Source organism: Eleutherodactylus coqui, chromosome 2 (assembly GCF_035609145.1).
Source record: "Eleutherodactylus coqui strain aEleCoq1 chromosome 2, aEleCoq1.hap1, whole genome shotgun sequence".
NCBI classification, from domain to species: domain Eukaryota; kingdom Metazoa; phylum Chordata; class Amphibia; order Anura; family Eleutherodactylidae; genus Eleutherodactylus; species Eleutherodactylus coqui.
Window position 1 is genome coordinate 123,568,868 of NC_089838.1, and position 20,834 is coordinate 123,589,701.

The 20,834-nt window shown below is 44.4% G+C and overlaps 1 protein-coding gene across 1 annotated transcript in view; it reads right to left on the reverse strand.

The window, feature by feature from the left end:
- The window catches only part of LOC136610026 (serine/threonine-protein kinase TNNI3K-like), a 57,008-nt gene that overhangs the window by 7,145 nt on the left and 29,029 nt on the right, over positions 1-20,834 (reverse strand). The window contains exon 4 of the mRNA XM_066589296.1: positions 5,986-6,197. Within this exon, the coding sequence (XP_066445393.1) occupies positions 5,986-6,197 (212 nt within the window). The remainder of the gene's footprint in view (positions 1-5,985; positions 6,198-20,834) is intronic.

The window sequence follows — 20,834 nt, forward strand, 5'->3', positions numbered from 1 at the left end:
TGTCACCAGGGACATGATCACTGCTATCCAATAGGTAACAGTGATCATTGCAAGTAAAAAAAAGTGTAAAAAGTTTTTAAAAAAGTGTAAAAAGTTTTTTAAAAGTTTAAAAAAGTAAAAAAAAGTTTAAAAAGCTTACGTTTCGTCCCCCCCATGGATCATATCCGTGAGGGAGGATGAAATGACGCACCTAAGGCCCGCGGATTTATCCGCGGACCTTACCCCAGCTTCTGCGCACGCGCCCGCCGCCAAAATGATAGCGCAAAAGCCGTGAATTGCCAGGGTAATTTAAAATCTCCCTGCTCCTGGCTACAAAACTTAGCCGAGAGCCTGGAGATTTCAAGGGGGGCCGCGGTGAGCGGTTCCTGGTCGTGTGTTAAAAGTAAAAAAAGGTGAAGTTTCATCTCCCCTCACCGATGCGATCGGTGAGATGAGATGAAACTTTTTACCGGAGGCCTCCATATTTGTACCCCGACGCGATCTTCCTCCGTGAACTTTCCCAGATTCTGCACATGCGACCGCCGGCAAAACACCGGACACATGCGCAGGAGTCGGGGAGCCCAGGAAATTTAAAATCTCCTTATTCCCAGCGACCAACGGTCGCCCTAGAATCTGGAGCAGTGACCTTGTTGAGCGGTCGCCAGTCATGTGATAAAAAGGTAGCGATCTACCTTTGGCCGGTCTCACATGACCGGATAGGAATTACGGATTCCACATGCGTCTGATCCGTGGTAATACGCAGATCAATCGCATTGGATAACACAATTCCGCTCACATTAGTGGGTCGGAATTGCGTAATCCACTCGCAGAAAAAAGAACACAGCAGGTTCTATTTTACCGCGGATATCCGCAACATAGAGCCCATTGTGCTCCATGGTCGTGGATATACCCGCAGCCCATACGCAACTACCTTGTATACGGGCTGCGGGTACCTGTGTCATCGCTAAGCGACAGTGCGGGAAATACAAACAAAAAAAAGGTGTACTGCGCATGACCGCCTGCGTGAGTAGGCAGTTATGCACAGTACAATACGCGGCCGTGCGCGGGGTCACAGCCGGGCTCACAGCTGGGATCTGCTGCGGGCCTTCACAAGCAGATGACGCCTACGGCTGCGTGAGCCCGGCGGTATTCAGACAGTTACCTGTAATACGCAATTTACAAGAAGCCCCGGGAACGCTCACCTTCCTGCAGTTCCAGGAGCACCTTGTTGAGCGTCTTCTGTGTGAGACCGCCGCATCTCAGCAAGATTACGGAGACTCACAGAGCGCCACTTTTTACACCCCATACCCGCCACTGAGGTCACGAAATACCCCCCAAAAAGCATGAGAGGAGGGGGGATACACGGTTTTATTGCCCCATGTACCCATCCCAACCAGCCTCTGTAATTACCCCTGACTTTGGAAATTCTACACAGTTCACATTATTACTTTTATCTAAGATTTGGGGAATGCCGAAAAGGGCGCGGAGTGGGGAGGGGGGGAATTTTTTAAGGTGTCAATTTTTATTCTGTAGAAGTGGGCAATGGGGCCTGGAATGTATTCAGTCGTGCCCTGCAATCCAGCGGGTGTTCCCTCCTTTATAGGCCTTGCCATGGGTCCTGTAAGTAAATTAGGGCCACAAGGGGTGTTTTTGAACACGGGACAAACGGGGGTATCCATTTTGGGGTGAACATCTTCATTCCTATGTACACTGTACAAAAAAAAACTTTTTAAATTGACAAAATTGCCAAAAAAATGAAAATCGTAATTTTTTCCTTCTGCTTTGCTTAGATTCATTCAAATACTGAGGGGTCAAAATACGCAATACACCCCTAAATGAATTCATTAAGGGGTCTAGATTTTAAAATGGGGTCATCTGTGGGGGTTCTTTATCGTTTTGGCAGCTCAATGGCTCTATAAGTGGGCAATGGGGCCTGGAATTTATTCCGTTGTACCCTGAAATCCAATGGGTGCTTCTTCCATTATAGGCCTTGCCATGTGTCCTGTAAGTAGATTATGGCCACAAGGGGTATGGTTTTGAACATGGGACCAACGAGGGTATTCATTTTGGGGTGCAAGTCTTCATTCCTATGTGTGCTGTACAAAAGCCTTTGCAAACTTGGCTTGGTGCAGGAAAATAAAGTAATGTTAAATTTGTACGTCATCTAAATGGTTAAAAAAACACAAAAGTTTTCAAATGTGCATTCACAATAAAGCAAACAGATGGAAATATATATCTTATCAAAAATTTGTACAGTATGTTTGGACATATTTGAGATATTACAGTTACAAATGTGAAAAAAATGACAATTTTTTTTTAAAAATTTCGCAATATTGGTACTTTTAATAAATATACACAAATTATATCGGTCTCTTTTTACAACCAAAATGAAGTACAACATGTGGCAAAAAACAATGTCAGAATCATTTGGATATGCAAAACCTTTACGGAGTTATGCTATGCTGAACGATGCATGTCAGATTTCCAAAATTTGGCTCCGTCACTAAGGCGCAAACAGGCCTCGTCACTAAGGGGTTAAAAGGTGATTGTTTATCCTACTGTGCATTATGAACAATTTTAGGATAATTGAAAACCATATAGAGCTTCTGTAAAGGTATAGAACAACCAGGAGAACAGCCCAACCTTAAAGGGATTCTGTCATCAGTTTCATGTTGCCTGATCTATGGGCAGCAAGAACTCGCACAGTGATGCTTGCTGCCTGAATAGGTGTTTTATTCTGAAATGCTGGGGTGTCTCAGAATAAATAAACTTTGAAGTTTGATTCTGAACTTAGCTTCGAGCCATGGGTACGAAGACTGGCAGCTCTCTCTCTTTTGGGTATAGAGAGAGAGTGTTCAGTCTTTATGCAGCAGGCATGGTAAGGCTGGTGTGGGTCACCCCATCGGGCACGCCGACTCAGTTCTGAGTCAGATTTTAAAGTGCATTCATTCATGCTGCAGCGTTTCAGAATAAAACACCCATGTGGGCAACTTGCATTCCTGTGCCAGATTCTTGTTGCCCGTAGTTCTAATACATAATATGCTACTATCACAATGTTTATCAATCAGAAATCTCACAAATTATCTATAATCAATTTTTTGCTTCTGTAATTGTGAGATTACAAACTGTCAGTATTGAAAATTGATGAAATGCAATTAGAATTTCCAGACTATCAGATGCCAGATACTTAAAAATTGTGGGGTGTTAGTCACACCAATAGGTTTACAAATATCTATTTAGACTAGTATCCCACTTTTTATTAGAATCCAATAATGGCCAGTTAGTGAGTAACTGGAGGAAAAGTCCACGAAGTGACCCAATCAGAGTAGTAGGGGGACACTTAGGTGGATGTACAAGAAGGTAACACCCCTACATTAGGGAGAGCACATTCCCTTTGAAAGCCTCAAGATGCTAGATGATGAGGCAGGCACCTACTTCAGGTGTTTAATGAGGTAGATGTTGTGGTCATATATTGGCGAAGGAGGACGATTGGAATCAATATCTCCTCTTATGCCGCCTGATAGGTCAATGTATACAAGATACAGGGATGTTAGAGTTCTAATCACAGTGGTATAGCCTGCTAGATCAGTACATGGATTTTGTAATAATTCCAGGTTTTGGAATCAGAAAGTACTCAATTCAGGTACAATGGTTCAGATTTTTAGTAGTTCAACGATTCAGGTTCATATTGGTTCGATGATTCAGGTTCATACAGAAGCAACAATCCTAATATTACATTGCATTTCCATTAAACACACTTTTCAACACAAGTTCACCTTGGAAGAGAACCCGAAAATCATGTTTTTATTATAGTCTATTAAATAGCATTACCTCACAGGTCCAGATTTATAATTCTGTATACTGATTTACATTTTTGTGGGTTCTAAGCTTTACTTCCTACAGTAGCCAATACATCAAAAAACAACATTTTTAGCAGTTCTAAATATTTGACTATTCACCATAATTCATCCCACCCTGTTTAGTTTGGCAATCCCTCCATAATACAACATCTTTTGGAAATATGCACTGAAATGACTTATTGCCTTTATGACAAGCCTATATGGAGATTATGTAATAGTTTTCACTCTAATGTGTTTATTGTTACGCGCTCAAAATTAGATCTGGTAGTCAGGACTGGAACCAATGGTTCTGTTTTGACAAGATAATTGCATTTATTTTAATTAACCATCTGTTTTCATACACAGTATCTGATTATTCTTCAAAATGTGATGGTTTGGATTATATACTTGTGCAACACATTAAAACTTCAGCTTCTACACTGTATTTTTTTCAGTTTGAAAAGCACTTTTGAATTAAAGTCCAAAGATTAAAGGGAATGTATCACCTTCATATATTTTACTAATTAGAACCACATGCTGAAACATTCTTTTTTTTCTCCTGATTGTACAGTGATCCCTCAGCAGCATACAATATTAGTTGTTTCTGGGACGGCCACTGTATGTTGAAAATATTAGAGGTTGAAAAACCATGAAAATTGGTAATTGGTTCCAAACCTCAAAATGTCAACGAAAAGTAATACAAAATGAAGATTAAAGAAAATTAACAAAATAAATAATACATATAAAGCAATTCCTTACATATGAAAGTCAGAAATAGCTATTGGAAGATGTAAATCATTTTCTATGCAGGGTGAGGAGCTTCTTTAGGGTCAGGTACCGTAAACAGAGTATATCAGAGATATAACATGGAGCTTCCTTTATCTGATGTTCAAAGAAGAAGTTCTACCAGGGACAGATAAAGAGCAGTGCAGGACAAGTACTGTGGAGAGGCATTAATAGTAGAGATAAGCGAGCGTACTCGCTAAGGCAAATTACTCAAGCAAGTATTGCCATTTCGAGTACATGCCCGCTTGTCTCAAAAGATTCAGGGGCCACCGGGGGGCAGTGGGGGAGAGCGGGGAGGAATGGGGGGGGGAGATCTCTCTCTCCCCACCGCTACCCCATGCTCACTCCCGCAACTCACCGCACACGCGTCTCAAAAGATTCGGGGGCCGCCAGGCATGAGTGGTGAGTTGCGGGAGTGAGCATGGGGTAGCGGGGGGGAGAGAGAGATCTCCCCCCGTTCCTCCACGCGCTCCCCCGCCCCCTGAATCTTTTGAGATGAGCGGGCATGTACTCGAAAATGGCAATACTCGCTCGAGTAATTTGCCTTAGCGAGTACGCTCACTCATCTCTAATTACTAGTCAATCAGTGATGCACTTTAGTAATCAAGGGGTTCTTCTCGTGAAATGCCCATGCTGATTGGTTAGATGTTCCAGGAAAGTAAGCACACCGCAGAACTGGACTGTGATATTGTATGTTTAGTCTGGTTTCAAGTTACAATAGTCCAGGAAAGACCATTATATGTTAAAAATATTATATCCTTAGGCCATTGTAACTTCAGGGATAACTGTAGTCTTTAATATTTTAGGTGATGGAAACAGTCATCTTGTCTGTGTTGCTGCTCTACAAGGGTCACATAGACCACACGGAAGTGTTGTCTGGAAATTACCTACTATGGGACAGTATTCTGTGCATGCTCTATGACATGTGAAGAAGTTACTATGCAAGCAGAGAAAAGAGGTGAGCTATGTCCATAACCTACTGCAAATGGTGGATCTTATAATGGAGTCGTTTCCTTATTACCATTATATTTGTGATCACAATGAGACGAATAAATACTTGCATATTTGGATTTGTATGTGCTTTGGGGTACTATGCCACTCTACTAGACATACTATGCTGGCAGTCTACGCCTGATCCAAATGTAGTGTATATTCACATTTCATTATTTGGGAATTGAGGCTCAATTCACACTTCATAATGTACTTCTGTATTTGAGCATCTTATTAAGTGCTACAAATGAGATTGAACCTGATCGGTATCAGCATTTACTTGACATGCATTATCTTATGGAATGGTAATACTTTCAAAACCATGATAATATAAACCCATAATGCAATATATAAATCGTGTTTCTGTTATAACTTTACTGCCATTTCTCACCATTTGGCATTTTCCAGGTGACCATTAGCCAGGGCCAGGTATGGAAGACTAGGGGTGTCTCTTTTCGACATATGTTCATTAATAAACTCTCTCATTTTGGGTTCAGATTCTATCAATGCCTGAAGCACATCTTTCCGTCCCTGGATGGCTGCACAATGGATTGGTAGAAGTCCTTTCTTGTTACTCTTTCTAGTAGATACTTTGTGTGTAAGCTGTAAGGAAAACATCCAACGTTACAACAGGTGGATACAATTTTCTGGATACATAAAATCTGGTTAGTTGTAGATTCTGCTGAGCTACTTGGTGACATAGGATGAAACATATCCCCTCAATTCTGTGCTTATCTGCTATTGCCATGCTTATTGATTTTCATTTTAGACAGCATAGATTAATCCATGCTACCAGTACTTTCAATTCCAGTAGCCATGTAAAGGGAGATACCAGAGAGAAGCCTGTATTGAACATAGGTGTCCCCACTTGTCTTCTGCATACAGCTGTTTCCCCACTCCAACACTTGGCTGGTATACAGTTGAGCGCTCGGAACAGAGGATGCAGAAGACAAGTGGGGTGTCCCCGCTTGTCTTCTGCATACAGCTGTTCTCTGCTTCGAGTGCCGGGCTGCTATACAGCCGGGCGCTTGGAGCTGAGGATGCAGAAGACAAGCACGGTGTCCCTACTTGTATTCTGCATCCAGATGTTTTCTGCATGGAGCGCACAGCCGTTATACAGCCGAGTGCTCCGTGCCAGGTATGGAGAACCGAGCTGGACTGCTCTGTTCTTCCACCCAGCCTGTCATCAGGGAGTGGGGTACAGCTGAAACAATAGTATCAGCTGTATCCTGCTGTGAATCCCTGATAAGGCTCATTGTCGTCTTTCAGCATGCTGAAAGACAACAATGAGCGACGGCTTAGCGAAAACTGCACGATGTCAGGGCAGTTACACACAACGATTATCGCTCAAAAGACGGCTTTTGAGCGAATTTTGAGCGATAATCGTTGTGTCTAAATGGTCCTTTACTAGAGATGAGTGAACACCAAAATGTTCGGGTGTTCGTTATTCGAAACGAACTTCCCGCGATGTTCGAGGGTTCGTTTCAAATAACGAACCCCATTGAAGTCAATGGGCGACCAGAACATTTTTGTATTTCGCCGATGCTCGCTAAGGTTTTCATGTGTGAAAATCTGGGCAATTCAAGAAAGTGATGGGAACGACACAGCAACGGATAGGGCAGGCGAGGGGCTACATGTTGGGCTGCATCTCAAGTTCACAGGTCCCACTATTAAGCCAGAATACCGGCAAGAGTGGGCCCCCCTCCCCCCTCCCAACAACTTTTACTTCTGAAAAGCCATCATTAGCATGGCATACCTTTGCTAAGCACCACACTACCTCCAACAAAGCACAATCACCGCCTGCATGACACTCCACTGCCACTTCTACTGGGTTACATGCTGCCCAACCGCCCCCCCCCCTCCCCCCCACAGCGCACACCAAAGTGTCCCTGCGCAGCCTTCAGCTGCCCTCATGCCACACCACCCTCATGTCTATTTAGAAGTGCGTCTGCCATGACGAGGGACCGCAGGCACACACTGCACAGGGTTGGCATGGCTAGGCAGCGACCCTCTTTAAAAGGGGCGGGGCGATAGCCCACAATGCTGTACAGAAGCAATGAGAAATAGAATCCTGTGCCACCGCCATCAGAAGCTGCACACGGGGGCATAGCAATGGGGAACCTATGTGCCACACACCATTCTGTCAAGGTGTCTGCATGCCCCAGTTAGACCGGGCTTTTTAATTCATAGACACAGGCAGGTACAACTCCCTATTGTGAAGTCCCTGTCGACCGACAGAATGGGTGGCTCCCTGGAACCCACCGGCAGTACACAAAAATATCCCATTGCATTGCCCAACACAGCTGAGGTAGTAATGTCGTGCGTAATACAGGTGGGCTTCGGCCCACACTGCATGCCCCAGTCAGACTGGGGTTCTTTACAAGTGGAAACAGATGCATTTATAATTCCCTGTGGACCCACTGCCCGGGTGGGTGCCAGGAAGCCACCGGCGGTACATAGAAATATCCCATTGCATTGCCCAACACAGCTGAGGTAGTAATGTCGTGCGTAATACAGGTGGGCTTCGGCCCACACTGCATGCCCCAGTCAGACTGGGGTTCTTAACAAGTGGACACATGTAGGTTACACTCCGTGTGCACCTACAGCATGGGTGGCTCCCTGGAACCCACCGGCGGTACACAAAAATATCCCATTGCATTGCCCAATACAGCTGAGGTAGTAATGTCGTGCGTAATACAGGTGGGCTTCGGCCCACACTGCATGCCCCAGTCTGACTGGGGTTCTTTAGAAGTGGACACATGTAGGTTAAACTCCCTGTGGACCCACTGCCTGGGTGGGTGCCAGGAAGCCACCGGCGGTACATAGAAATATCCCATTGCATTGCCCAACACAGCTGAGGTAGTAATGTCGTGCGTAATACAGGTGGGCTTCGGCCCACACTGCATGCCCCAGTCAGACTGGGGTTCTTTACAAGTGGAAACAGATGCATTTATAATTCCCTGTGGACCCACTGCCTGGGTGGGTGCCAGGAAGCCACCGGCGGTACATAGAAATATCCTATTGCATTGCCCAACACAGCTGAGGTAACGTCAGCTGGAATGCAGGTGGGCTAAAAATTAATTTGATTACACTGTAGGCGAGGGCCCACAAAAATTGCTGTATCAACAGTACTAATGTACATCCCAAAAATTGGCCATGGCCAGCCAAGAGGGCAGGTGAAACCCATTAATCGCTTTGGTTAATGTGGCTTAAGTGGTAACTAGGCCTGGAGGCAGCCCAGTGTAACGAAAAATTGGTTCAAGTTAAAGTTCCAACGCTTTTAAGCGCATTGAAACTTATAAAAATTGTTCAGAAAAATTATTTGAGTGAGCCTTGTGGCCCTAAGAAAAATTGCCCGTTCAGCGTGATTACGTGAGGTTTCAGGAGGAGGAGCAGGAGGAGGAGGAGGAATATTAGACACAGATTGATGAAGCAGAAATGTCCCCGTTTTGGATGGTGAGAGAGAACGTAGCTTCCATCCGCGGGTGCAGCCTACGTATTGCTTACGTATCACTGCTGTCCGCTGGTGGAGAAGAGAAGTCTGGGGAAATCCAGCCTTTGTTCATCTTGATGAGTGTAAGCCTGTCGGCACTGTCGGTTGACAAGCGGCTATGCTTATCTGTGATGATTCCTCCAGCCGCACTAAACACCCTCTCCGACAAGACGCTAGTCGCAGGACAAGCAAGCACCTCCAGGGCATACAGCGCTAGTTCAGGCCACGTGTCCAGCTTCGACACCCAGTAGTTGTAGGGGGCAGAGGCGTCACCGAGGATGGTCGTGCAATCGGCTACATACTCCCTCACCATCCTTTTACAGTGCTCCCGCCGACTCAGCCGTGACTGGGGAGCGGTGACACAGTCTTGGTGGGGAGCCATAAAGCTGGCCAGGCCCTTAAAGACTGTTGCACTGCCTGGGATGTACATGCTGCTCGATCTCCGCACCTCCCCTGCTACCTTGCCCTCGGTACTGCGCCTTCTGCCACTAGCGCTGTCGGCTGGGAATTTTACCATCAGCTTGTCCGCAAGGGTCCTGTGGTATAGCAACACTCTCGAACCCCTTTCCTCTTCGGGAATGAGAGTGGGCAGGTTCTCCTTATAGCGTGGGTCGAGCAGTGTGTACACCCAGTAATCCGTTGTGGCCAGAATGCGTGCAACGCGAGGGTCACGAGAAAGGCATCCTAACATGAAGTCAGCCATGTGTGCCAGGGTACCAGTACGCAACACATGGCTGTCTTCACTAGGAAGATCACTTTCAGGATCCTCCTCCTCCTCCTCCTCCTCAGGCCATACACGCTGAAAGGATGACAGGCAATCAGCCGGTGTACCGTCAGCAGCGGGCCAAGCTGTCTCTTCCCCCTCCTCCTCATCCTCCTCATGCTCCTCCTCCTCCTCCTCCTGTACGCGCTGAGAAATAAACAGGAGGGTGCCCTGACTATCCAGCGGCATACTGTCTTCCCCCGCCCCCGTTTCCGAGCGCAAAGCAGCTGCCTTTATGGTTTGCAGGGAATTTCTCAAGATGCATAGCAGAGGAATGGTGACGCTAATGATTGTAGCATCGCCGCTCACCACCTGGGTAGACTCCTCAAAATTACCAAGGACATGGCAGATGTCTGCCAACCAGGCCCACTCTTCTGAAAGGAATTGAGGAGGCTGACTCCCACTGCGCCGCCCATGTTGGAGTTGGTATTCGACTATAGCTCTACATTGTTCATAGAGCCTGGCCAACATGTGGAGCGTAGAGTTCCACCGTGTGGGCACGTCGCACAGCAGTCGGTGCACTGGCAGCTTAAAGTGATGTTGCAGGGTGCGCAGGGTGGCAGCGTCCGTGTGGGACTTGCGGAAATGTGCGCAGAGCCGGCGCGCCTTTACGAGCAGGTCTGACAAGTGTGGGTAGCTTTTCAGAAAGCGCTGAACCACCAAATTAAAGACGTGGGCCAGGCATGGCACGTGCGTGAGGCTGCCGAGCTGCAGAGCCGCCACCAGGTTACGGCCGTTGTCACACACGACCATGCCCGGTTGGAGGCTCAGCGGCGCAAGCCAGCGGTCGGTCTGCTGTGTCAGACCCTGCAGCAGTTCGTGGGCCGTGTGCCTCTTATCGCCTAAGCTGAGTAGTTTCAGCACGGCCTGCTGACGCTTGCCCACCGCTGTGCTGCCACACCGCGCGACACCGACTGCTGGCGACATGCTGCTGCTAACACATCTTGATTGCGAGACAGAGGAGGAGGAGGAGGAGGAGGGTGCTTTAGTGGAGGAAGCATACACCTCCGCAGATACCACCACCGAGCTGGGGCCCGCAATTCTGGGGGTGGGTAGGACGTGAGCGGTCCCAGGCTCTGACTCTGTCCCAGCCTCCACTAAATTCACCCAATGTGCCGTCAGGGAGATGTAGTGGCCCTGCCCGCCTGTGCTTGTCCACGTGTCCGTTGTTAAGTGGACCGTGGCAGTAACCGCGTTGGTGAGGGCGCGTACAATGTTGCGGGAGACGTGGTCGTGCAGGGCTGGGACGGCACATCGGGAAAAGTAGTGGCGACTGGGAACTGAGTAGCGCGGGGCCGCCGCCTCCATGATACTTTTGAAGGACTCCGTTTCCACAACCCTATACGGCAGCATCTCAAGGCTGATGAATTTTGCTATGCGGACGGTTAACGTTTGAGCGTGCGGGTGCGTGGCGGCGTACTTGCGCTTGCGCTCCAACAGTTGCGCAAGCGACGGCTGGACGGTGCGCTGAACTACACTGCTGGATGGGGCCGAGGACAGCGGAGATGAGGGTGTGGGTGCAGGCCATGAGGCGGTAGTGCCTGTGTCCTGAGAGGGGGGTTGCATCTCAGTGGCAGGTTGGCACAGGGGGAGAGGCAGGGGTGCAAACCGGAGGCGCTGAACGGCCTTCGTCCCACCTTGTGGGGTGCTTGGCCATCATATGTCTGCGCATGGTGGTGGTGGTGAGGCTGTTGGTGTTGGCTCCCCGGCTGAGCTTTGCGCGACAAAGGTTGCACACCACTGTTCGTCGGTCGTCAGGCGTCTCTGTGAAAAACTGCCAGACGTTAGAGCACCTCGGCCTCTGCAGGGTGGCATGGCGCGAGGGGGCGCTTTGGGAAACAGTTGGTGGATTATTCGGTCTGGCCCTGCCTCTACCCCTGGCCACCGCACTGCCTCTTGCAACCTGCCCTGCTGATGCCCTTGACTCCCCCTCTGAAGACCTGTCCTCCTGAGTAAGCGTTGCACACCAGGTGGGGTCAGTCACCTCATCGTCCTGCTGCTCTTCCTCCGAATCCTCTGTGCGCTGCTCCCTCGGACTTACTGCCCTTACTACTACCTCACTGCAAGACAACTGTGTCTGATCGTCATCGTCCTCCTCACCCACAGAAAGTTGTTGAGACAGTTGGCGGAAGTCCCCAGCCTCTTCCCTCGGACCCCGGGAACTTTCGAATGGTTGGGCATCAGTGACGATAAACTCCTCTGGTGGGAGAGGAACCGCTGCTGCCCAATCTAAGCAGGGGCCCGAGAACAGTTCCTGGGAGTGTTCCCGCTCCTGAGCAGGTGTCATTGTAGTGGAGTGAGGAGGCTGGGAGGAAGGAGGAGCAGCAGACAGAGGATTCGGATTTGCAGCAGTGGACGGCGCAGAACTGCGTGTTGACGATAGGTTGCTCGAAGCACTTTCTGCCATCCAGGACAGGACCTGCTCACACTGCTCATTTTCTAATAACCGTCTCCCGCGTGGACCCATTAATTGGGCGATGAATGTGGGGACGCCAGAAACGTGCCTCTCTCCTAATCGCGCAGCAGTCGGCTGCGACACACCTGGATCAGGAGCTCGGCCTGTGCCCACACCCTGACTTGGCCCTCCGCGTCCTCGGATGCGTCCACGTCCTCTAGGCCTACCCCTACCCCTCAGCATGCTGTATTACCAGTGATTTGATTTCACAGGCAGGAAATAAATTGGCGCAAGACTGCAGCCAAATATAATTTTTTCCCTTTTTTGAAAACGAAAGGCCCCACTGCCTCTAGTGAATGAATAATCTAAGTTTAATAACTGTGCTGTGTCCCTGCTAATGTGTCACAGAACGTGAGGGTAGCAGAGTTATTAACTCTGGCAGAGCAGGTATTTTTTTTCCCAATTAAGGAAAGCAAATGGCGAAGCCAGGAGTAAAACGTAGCTGGGTGCGTCTGATTTTTAAACGTTGCACATGCAGCCGACACGTGTCCACCGCCCTTAGGACGGACAGAGGCAGGACAAATACAATTATTTTCAGTTTTTTTCCACCAAAAGGCAGCACTGCGTATATTCAATGAACATGAGAAGTTTAATAACTGTGCTGTGGCCCTGCTAATGTGGCACAGAACGTGAGGGTAGCAGAGTTATTAAATCTGGCAGAGCAGGTATTTTTTTTCCCAATTAAGGAAAGCAAATGGCGAAGCCAGGAGTAAAACGTAGCTGGGTGCGTCTGATTTTTAAACGTTGCACATGCAGCCGACACGTGTCCACCGCCCTTAGGACGGACAGAGGCAGGACAAATACAATTATTTTCAGTTTTTTTCCACCAAAAGGCAGCACTGCGTATATTCAATGAATAATAACTGTGTTGTGGCCCTGCCTACACAATTCTTTCCCTGCAGTATCAATGGAGGGTGCAATGCTCTGCAGAGGCGATTTTGAGAAGAAGAAAAAAATGCAGCACAGCTAACAGCAGCCAGCACAGTACTGCACACGGTTAAATATGGCCCTAGAAAGGACCGTTGAGGTTCTTGAAGGCTACACTCACTCCTAACACTCTCCCTGCCTATGCAGCACTTCTGTCCCTAATGCCGGGTGCAATGCTCTGCAGAGGCGATTTTGAGAAAAAAAATAATTGCCACTGCTAACAGCAGCCAACACACAGCTATCAGTGGCCCTAATAAGGACCTTTGGGGGTCTTGAAGCCTACACTAACTACCAATTCTTTCCCTACAGCAGCTCCGGTACAAACAGCACTGTCCCTCATCTAACTCACACGGCATCTGAGGCGAGCCGCGGGAGGGGCCGACTTTTATATTCGGCGGACACCTGATCTCGCCAGCCACTCACAGCAGGGGGGTGGTATAGGGCTGGAACAACACAGGGGGAAGTTGTAATGCCTTCCCTGTCTTTCAATTGGCCAGAAAAGCGCGCTAACGTCTCAGGGAAGGAAGTGAAAGTAACCCGAACACCGCATGGTGTTCGTTATGAATAACGAACATCCCGAACACCCTAATATTCGCACGAATATCAAGCTCGGACGAACAAGTTCGCTCATCTCTATCCTTTACACAGCCAACAATCGGCCAAAAAAACATTTGTATGAACACTCAATTATTGCTGCGAGTAAACAGGGAAGCAAACAGCTGACAAATGAGCAGATGCTTGTTTTACAGACTTGTTTTACCACAAAAATCATTGTTCTTGGCAGCACATCTCCCTATACAAACAGGAAATGTGCTGCCAACAGTAATGAATGTGTATTAGTGATCATTGGTTCTCTAGTTTGCATTGGTCTATGTGAAGGCCTTTTAATCAAGTGCTAATTAACTTGATATATCATCAATTGACCTGAAATGGGCCCAAGTGAAAGAACCCTTAGAAATTTTATGTTTTGGAATGTAAAATGTAATTTGGGTGTAAAGCAAAAAGCAGTATAATCAAATATATTAAAACTGTATGTTAAATTCTTAAGGAAAAATAGTTTCTGGTTGGATTTCATCTAAATATATTTACATATTGATTTGATTATACCACTCATTGGAAAGTTTTTTTTTTGAAGTACACAAAAATAAAATATATATTTGTTTTTTAACTGTAAACAAGAGGTACGTAGAACAAATCTCTATGGTGATGTTGGTGATGGTTTTGATGTACAACATGTGAAGCATATCTATAAGCATATATAATAAACATAATAAATTATAGACTTCAGGCCTCTGATTGTTATGTCCTGTCATGTAAAACGGTTTTGAGATGCATATTCCACCTACTGTATACACCGGTAAACTAGTGAGCCCGTATATTATATGATGCTAATGCTGTCTATTGTCTCTAGCTCATGATAATGTCCTTCAATGTGTTTTGCATGTCTAAGACATTAAATAACTATACATCTCATATTGTGTAAATGAATTAAAGAGATGTATAAAGGCTGGTTTAGAAACAACGATTATCGCTCAAAAAATCTTTTTACAGCGCAAGGTGATTGCTCAAACGTTGAACGATCACCTTGCACTCCCAGCGGAGGATGCAGAAGACAGGCAGGGTGTCTCCACTTGTCTTCTGCATCCAGCTGTTCTCTGCTTGGAGCGCCCGGCTGTTATGCAGCCAAGTGCTCCGAGCGGGGTATGGAGACAGAGCTGGACCGCTCTGTTCTTCATACCTCACCTGTCTTCAGGGAGTGCGATACAGCTGAAACAGTAGTATCAGCTGTATCCTGCTGTGAATCCCTGATAACTGATCGCTGATCTTTCAGCATGCTGAAAGATCAGCGATCAGCAACGGCTTAATGAAAACTGCACAACATCAGTGCAGTTAGCCACAACGATTATCGCTCAAAAGATGGCTTTGAGCAATTCGAGTGAAAATCGTTGTGTCTAAAAGGGCCTTTATCTATAGAGGAAAAGACAAATTAGAAACGGTCATATATATTTATGACTATGGTCTTGGAAATTATATGTAGAATGTAAGACAAACAAGAAGAACTTCAATAAAGGCAAAACTTTGGGTGGATGATAGCAAGTTATCTTATTTTATGCTTTGTCTAAACTGCACTAGATAGAAGAAACTTGGTTGCTATGACAAAACCACATTTTTCATTTCTTTACAGCTTTCTTCGATGAATACTGTAAATATAATCTAATGGGTATGTTAGAAAATGTTATATGAAGATTCATAAAACATAGCCTACATAGGAAAAGATCAGGTATGAAGGTGTCAAATATGGCAAGTAAGGTGATAAATCTATACGGCAGTAGTAGTAATGTAATTATTGAACTGCATGCTGGGATGACAATGTAGAGTACCCAGTACTAAAAGCAAAGTATTGCTCCAAACCGCTACAGCGGTATTTGGTTCATCATGACTTTCCTTCTAAATATCATAGTGATATCTCAAATACAAAGCCTGCTGTTATATAACCATTCTGCTTCTTCAGAAACCCTGAATGATTCTTTATTTCATTTCCCTTTTTTTTTATGGAACATTGCTTTTAATTTTCAACCAGCTAAATTATTCACCATTATTCGGGAAAGCAATATTCTCTGGAATCTAATCTAGTAGGTGGTAGACTAATAACCGCAGCATGTCTTTGGACTTCATTTCTACTAATTACTGGAAGTACTACGAAGGCAGTGAAGAAATACTGACTAAACAGGATTTAGGAAGCCTACCTTTAATTTTCCTCTTGTCTATGTCTTACATTATATTGATTACAAAAATATGTAATTACGTTATGTAGAATTAGAACAAAAAGTTGATGTTTTTATATTACAGCTCAGTTCTAATCACTTGAATTGGGCTGGGCTGCAATACCAGATTAAAGCCATAGATAAGAGTGATACTGTCTCTGGCAAAAATACAGTAGATACACTCTTCTCTATTTCTGGAGAACCCCTTTAAGATCTAAAAGTAAACACTTTGGTAGTTTAGGGGATAACAGGGTTTTTATAATGTTATGATGATGAGATTATTCCTACTATTATCGGTTAGGCCCCCTGCAGACGGACATATGTGCATTGCAGAATCCGGGGCCGTCCTGTGTTGCTTCCGTAATCATCATTGCAGAAGGATCGCAGGACCCGCATCATCGCCTAGTGATGGCACTGGTAAATCTGTACTGCACATGTGTGATGGTGCGATGGCCGGCACATCCGCAGCACAGAAGAAAAGAAGAATGACAGTTACACAGAGATCACCAGCCTGGCCCTTGGGTTGGATTCTGGTGCAGGATTCCGCATCCGGAATCCGACCTGGTCCTGTGCAGGCAGCCTTTTGCCGTCTTATTAGAACAGCATATTTCAATAATAAAACATGTCCTGATGTAACTCAGAGACTAATAAACCAAGTACCAGTAAACACGAGGACTCCATACTGGGTCTTTTTGGTACCTGTTAATTCTTAAATGGAGGAAAGGAAAAGTAAAACGTAAAGTTAAGTTGTGTACACTACACCTGTTTTGGGGGATATAACTAACCCCAAGGGGTGATATACAGTAACTGATTGAAAAGAAGAACTAAAAACTGGACAGAGCCCACAAGAAAAGGGGACAAAACCAGCAATGGAGTTCTATCGGTGCTGCCAGCCTAGTGCACTAGTAGACCAAAGGTCATGTAAGCATTTGAGTATTATGATACAGTGGAGAAGAAGGCTAGGACAATGGCGAAATCCATTGGTGAACAATAAGGCAGTTGATACCAAAGACGGTTTATTTGAAAACAGTGGAAAACACATTTCAAAGTTTAGATACCTCTTCATCAGATGGCTGAAAATAATAGTGGTGAAAAATGCATATAAAGTGCAAAAAAATGTAGTGTTGAAAAGAAAAAAAATCACAATAAAATCAAAATATAAAAAACTAATAAACAGAAATCGACAACTCGTGTCAAAACAGATATAAGCATTAGTATGCGTTGAGTGACAGGTTGACATAAAATTGTAAGGCTCATTTATAATCAACTAGCTGATATACCCGGCTTTGCCCGAGTTAATTTGGTACTGGTGTTTATCTGGTGTTCACATGGAAAAGCTTATGAAGTCGTGGTTACTTTAGAGATACTGAGGAAAAAAATATGTTCACCATTTTACATAGTTCTCTGCGTTACCCAGGAAACACCACGGGGAGGTAACCATGCGATGTCTCCTTTATATAAAATGACATCAGGAAGTGAGAGAATTAGATTACATACGTAAAATTTGGACACTAATTCTTTTGCGCTTAGAATTAAATAATCGAGTTGGGACCCATTAACTTTTCCTATTTATGATATAATCAATGCTCGTGCCAAATTTCACGTTTCTATGACACCGGAAAGTGAAAAAATTACATTCCGCACGTAAAATTTGGACGCTAATTCTTTTGCGCATAGAATTGAATAATGGAGTTGGGACCCATTAGCTTTTCCTTTTAATGACATATTCAATGCCCGTGCCAAATTTTAAGTTTCTATGGCATTGGGAAGTGACAGATTTAGATTATGTACGTAAAATTTCGACGCCAATTCTTTTGCGCTAGAATTGAATAATCGAGTTGGGACCCAATTACTTTTCCTATTTTGGAGATAATCTATGCTTGTGCCAAATTTCATGTTTCTACGACATCGGGAAGTTGGAGAACTTTTGGCGAGTCAGTTAGTCAGTCAGTCAGTCAGTCAGTCAGTGAGTCAGTGAGGGCTTTCGTCTTTATATATATAGATTGTACATTACAAAAACACAACAAAAACATTTCAAACAGCAATGCACAAGTGATATAATCATATACTCAAAAGCTAGGTACATATAAAAGACAAAAACCAGGTGAGTAGGTGACTGTATAGTGTAGGTTCTTGCATAGGAATATAATGAAGATTCTCGTGATAGTACCGTAATATAATAATATAATGTTGCTGTATAACAGCACAGCTTCATATCATTATAACTATCCAAGGAATTACATTATACAGCCTTTTACTCGCCCATTTTTTGACTTTTTTATGTACCTATATTTTGAATATATGATTATAGTATTTGTCTAATGTCTTATGTGAATCACCTGATTTCTATTTATATTTTTATGTATTTTGGGGAATTTTATAATGTTCAATTGGTTATATATGACAGTTTTATTATTAGAATTATTTAGTTTTGATAGTTTGTGTTTTCTTTCTTTTATATACTATATACTTTGCACTTTATGTACATTTTTGACCACCATTGCTTCTAGTGTTTTTCTAGCTGTCTGATGAAGAGGTCTGTGAACCTCGAAACGTGTTATCCACTGTTTCAAATAAAGCATAGCTGGTTCAATACACAAGTGAATCTAGTAATTTGTGAATCTGTTGTTCACCAATGGGTTGCGCCTGTGTCCTAGTGTTTTCTACTCCTCTTCATCACCATACAGTAACTGATGACATTAAGTGTTTAGACCAAATGGGATGTGAAATGACTACGGGTTGTTCATTCTACACAGTTGCTTTATTGTGGCCATAGCAAGGTTTGTTCAGCCACAGCTAAATGTTCATAGGGTCAAGGCTCGGCTCTGACAGTTTGAAGGGGTTATTTAAAATCAAAGCAGAACACCATAATGCCAAATACATGAGAAGAAATTCTTATGGCCACTTTTGTAGAGACAGTGTAGCCAGGAAGTATTTGGCAAGTGGGGATGGGACATCAAAATATGCATGAAGGGGCTATCTGGGGCTATCTGAGGGGTAAATGAAAAGCAGCAGCCTGCAAGATATTTTATTACAGAAGACTCTTTCTGTTAAAGGAATTTAGACAACTGTCTTATATATTATACTGCATGTTCTTGCACAACTTCAGGAAGAAGAAAAACTGGCCACTGTCTATTTCAAGACACAACTCCCACCGTCTAGTTTAATCCTGGAGGAATAAAAAGTGTCTGACATTAAGTTTTCTAAATTTAGTATCCTCTACAGTTCTTTCTTTACAGCTACTTAGGAGCCGAACAGCCGCTACTCTGTAACCCACTGAACTATTGTACCGTTTGGTAATGAAAAAGATTAGAATTAAATCTGTCAAAGAAAACCGACTGTGGAGCGACTTAGTGGAACAGCAAGGCTAATATTTCCCATTGGTGTTTCACTGCGCAAGTGATTTTCACATCAGCACACGATAATTGCATGTGATATATTAAATATCTTCTGGTCACTCATTGCAGCATATACTTTACAAAAAAAGGAAAAAATACATACTCATGCTTAAACTTATAGAATGTACATCTCTGGAAGGGAGGAAATATAATATCTAAGAAGATAAAGGGATGCATTTTTATGTCATCTGATATTAATTGTCATTTAGATATATGGTTATATTTATATGGTAGTCTGTACCAAACTGTACTTTGTAATGGTTACAGTGTTACAATACCCCATAATGAAATATTTAAGATAGACAGACAGACAGATAGAGATGTGACATAAATAGATAGATAGATATGAGATAGATAGATATGAGAGATAGATAGATATGAGAGATAGATAAATATGAGATAGACAGACAGACATAGATGGACAGATGGACAGATAGATAGATTTTAGATAGATAGACAGACATGAAATAGATGGACAGATGTCAGATAGACAGACAGATAGACAAGAGATGGACAGATAGACAGATATGAGATAGATATGAGATAAATGGACAGGCGAGTAGATAGATAAACAGATAGATGGACAGAGAGACGAGCAGATAGATACATATTAGATAGATAGATAGATAGATAGACAGACATATGAAATATATGGACAGACAGATAGATATGAGATAGATAGATGGATACAGGCATTTTGCACATTACATTCTCCACATTTTCCATTCAGCCCCTCAACAAACTATGGGTTCTAGGAGTTTGATATGGAAATTTGGTGCAGCCTATGAAGAACATACCAACCTCACAGATGAATTAGGAGGTACAGGAGAGCAGACATTTGTAGTGGCCCAGAGTTAACAGGACCCCTCCCTAATGTTCTGTGTCTGTCTCATGCCAGTAACTTGTTTGTGGAATGCATTAGGTTTATGAGTATTGCATGACTACGGGACTGAATGGGTTAATGTCTTGTATTTTATGTCCTGTCTGAAAATGTAACGTTTTGTATGTGTCGTGTGTCATCGTGGTATATATGTGTTTGCTGAATGCAATGAGAGAGAGCCAACATAAGTCAACGAAAATGAACGTCAGTCAAGGGGAGACAGAGAGAGCCATGGCAGAGTCGGAGAGGTGGTCTGCTGTTCCCGCCAGGGCTTGGTCCTGCCAAAAGACTACTTATGGCTTCCATGTGTACAGAGAGTGAAAGCCCGGACATGATGGAAACGTGTGGGTGTGCAGTATTGGTACCGCATGCATCTGGAGGAATGGAAACTCACTACTAAGTGAGAGAAACATGAGTGTATGGCAGGAGACAGAGAGTTTGCAGGGAGCGAAATCGCACAGATAACTTAGACTGTGGGTTATACAAATGCCCTGAGAATCCTCCTTGCTGCATCCCGATAATTGGCTACTGTACAAAGACGGTTTTATTTGCACATAAG